The following is a 2845-nucleotide window of genomic DNA, read 5'->3' on the forward strand; positions in this document are numbered from 1 at the left end:
AACTTTGTCAAAGCGCAGCTGTCTTAACATATCTGCCAAGTGTACACTCTTCTTTACACTCGCTCCACTATTACACTGTATGAAGGAATAAATACATTACATGGCGTTAATGCAAATGTATTATTTAGATATGTATTTACCTAAAACATATATACAGTTTACTATGTATTTTATTTTTGTACATTTTCAAGGGCACCACTGTAAGAAAGGCTCCTTTGTTACTGTGGGTGAATCAATTTAGTCGAATAGAAACAACTTTTACAGAGTAAATAGTGGGGCAATGGAGCGCCAAAACCTCTGACACAGGGGAAAAAAAACCCCAAATAGGAATATTCCTGTACATTTGCAATGTTATGCGATGAAAGTGTTGGTGCTTTAACAATAAAGCTCTTGAAAGAAGACATGTAAGTCAAAAACTGAGCAGGGTTTGACACCAAAGGTCCTATCACTGACAAGGATTTGAAACCTTTTTTGTTTTATTGTCTGTAGATCAATAATGCACTCTCACATGTGATTAACAAACAATATGAAAAATAAGATATATTCAGCAACTAGATTTTACATGTGAAATGTGATTCAGCAACTAGATTTTACATGTGAAACATAAATTAAGCAATTGATTCCTGGAGCCATTTCCAAAATATATTGGTACAAAGCCAAGAATGAAGGGCTCATTTGTGCAGGTCCCTAAATTAGCCTAGTTAACTGGTGAGTCATTTACAGTAGGTGTCAAGATTAGGCATATATTAAGGATTTGCAAATTGTTTTATGTAGGTAAAAATGGGTCTTAGCTCTCTGTGTTGATCTTAACAGGCAGTTAACACCGTGTTGCTAACGGCAAGATAGCGAAGATTTCAGGGGTAATCACTTTGTAAAGGTTAGGAATTGAAACCACTCTTGCATGTGCATGAGGAACAGCCACACCAGTTTGTAACACCAGAAGGAAGTTATTGTTGCTAAATATCAACTGCATGTTACAAAAATAGCGTTATGCAGAAATTGAAAATTCATGTCAGGACATTGTAAAGTTCAGTGGGCGAGAGTTATTCTACGATGACTCCTAAGACAATGGAAATATGTTTTGCAGAAAGAGTACATGTTTCCGCCTGTTTTGGGGTAAAATTGGCACTAGATTCTACAGGTTAAAAAACTAGTATAAGAAATAATCACCCCAGCTCCCCACACAGTACCTCTGGAAATATATAACAGCTGTATTCAACAACTAAAAACCCTCCTAATCCGAATGGAAATTCCCTCGTCTACCAATAAAATGAGGCCAAATACAACCAGTGTTACATGTACTATGAACAACTAATCTAAAATACATCTCAATGGAGGACAGAAATACTTGCACCTCTTGAAAATCAGTCGATGAATGTTTTGCTCATTTGAGTCAATGTACAAGACAAGGTTAAACAACTCAAGTCGATGAATCGACAATGCTGCATCGACGTATACAAAAAAACGAATTCATCCATTGTTTCAGGCGGAACTATACAACGTGTTCCTCATCTGTGCTTATGGCGTTCCTGAACTTTTAATTTGAAAATAGCAGACTGTTGCACCGGAAGTAAAATATGTCCATTCAATGAAGCTACGAAGAGCAAGATGTGGGTGCAGAGATTGTACCTGTGCTAAAACTCACGCCGCTTAAGGACAACCCGTCATATTAAATTATCTAACCAACGATACACAAAAACGTTTTAATACATCATGATTCCCGTTTTTTACTGCTAGCTATGTTCTGTAGAAATCGTGAGCAACGCGGCACACACTGTCTCCCTGTCGGTGCAATGATTGGTCCCTTCATGCCGGCGTATTTCGTTTTTCTTTGTTTTAATATGTAATCATGGATGTTAGCGCAGTTCTGCGATTTGCCACAGTCACCAGGGGCCTCTCGCTTCTGTTACAGGTAAGATGAAGCTGAGTTCTTACTCTGACCGAGTCAGACACTGTGCTGATCTGATGGACTTTCCACCGTTGTCGTTTCAAAATAAGTCGTTCACTTGTGTACATATTTCTCGTCCGGGATTAATGTTAGCTTGAGTATTATAAAACAGTTTTTTAAAATCATTTTCTATATGAATATGAAAGTTTGCTAGTTTTTATTTGTTTTAATTTTATACAGTCTCTCTTTGTTTAGGATAAGTTTAAGTTCAATACGACGTAAAGAAATAAATACTTAATAATAAGAATATATTCATGTCTGACCTACACGTAACGAAGTAAGCAAATAATTTGTTTTTGTTGTGCTTTATAAAAAAATTAAGTTAATTATTTAACAGCATACAGTACACTTTATTTTCTACTCAGGCTGTGTTGAACGCCGTCATCCCTGACCACGAAGCTGATGCGTTCAAACCCCCTCGGACAGAAGAGCTCCTGTACTTGGACTCTACGGTGGAGTGGTTACTTGGTGGCCTGTCTCACTGGGATGCAGAGCACTTCCTGTTCATTGCTGAGAGAGGTTATCTTTATGAGCACAACTTTGCTTTTTTCCCACTCTTCCCTGTCGTTCTCCGCGGTCTGGCAGAGACACTGCTATGGCCGTTGAGAACCTGGTTGAGTGTGCGGGGGCGTCTGCTTGTGGCCGTCACTCTGGGAAACAGTGCCCTCTTCCTGTTGAGTGTGGTGGCACTGTATGCACTTAGCAGGACAGTTCTGCAGGACAGACGTCTTGCTCTGCTCTCCAGCCTTCTGTACTGCATCACACCTGCCAATGTTTTCATGACGGCTGGATATTCCGAGAGCCTGTTCGCTGCCCTTACGTTCGGTGGTGTGTACCTCCTAGAGAAAGGCTTCACTCTCCGAGCTTGTCTGGCTCTAAGTATAGGCACAGCAGCCC

General features: G+C 39.6%; 1 protein-coding gene across 1 annotated transcript in view; it reads left to right on the forward strand.

Moving 5' to 3' along the window:
* Positions 1-638: 638 nt before the first annotated feature.
* pigv (phosphatidylinositol glycan anchor biosynthesis, class V) overlaps positions 639-2845 on the forward strand; it is a 4456-nt gene continuing 2249 nt past the window's right edge. The window contains 2 exon segments of the mRNA XM_025061692.1: positions 639-1912; positions 2314-2844. Coding sequence (XP_024917460.1) covers positions 1850-1912; positions 2314-2844 — 594 coding nt within the window. The 5' untranslated portion in view covers positions 639-1849.

Source organism: Cynoglossus semilaevis, chromosome 13 (genome assembly GCF_000523025.1).
Source record: "Cynoglossus semilaevis isolate Cse_v1.0 chromosome 13, Cse_v1.0, whole genome shotgun sequence".
In the NCBI taxonomy this organism is placed as follows: Eukaryota; Metazoa; Chordata; class Actinopteri; order Pleuronectiformes; family Cynoglossidae; genus Cynoglossus; species Cynoglossus semilaevis.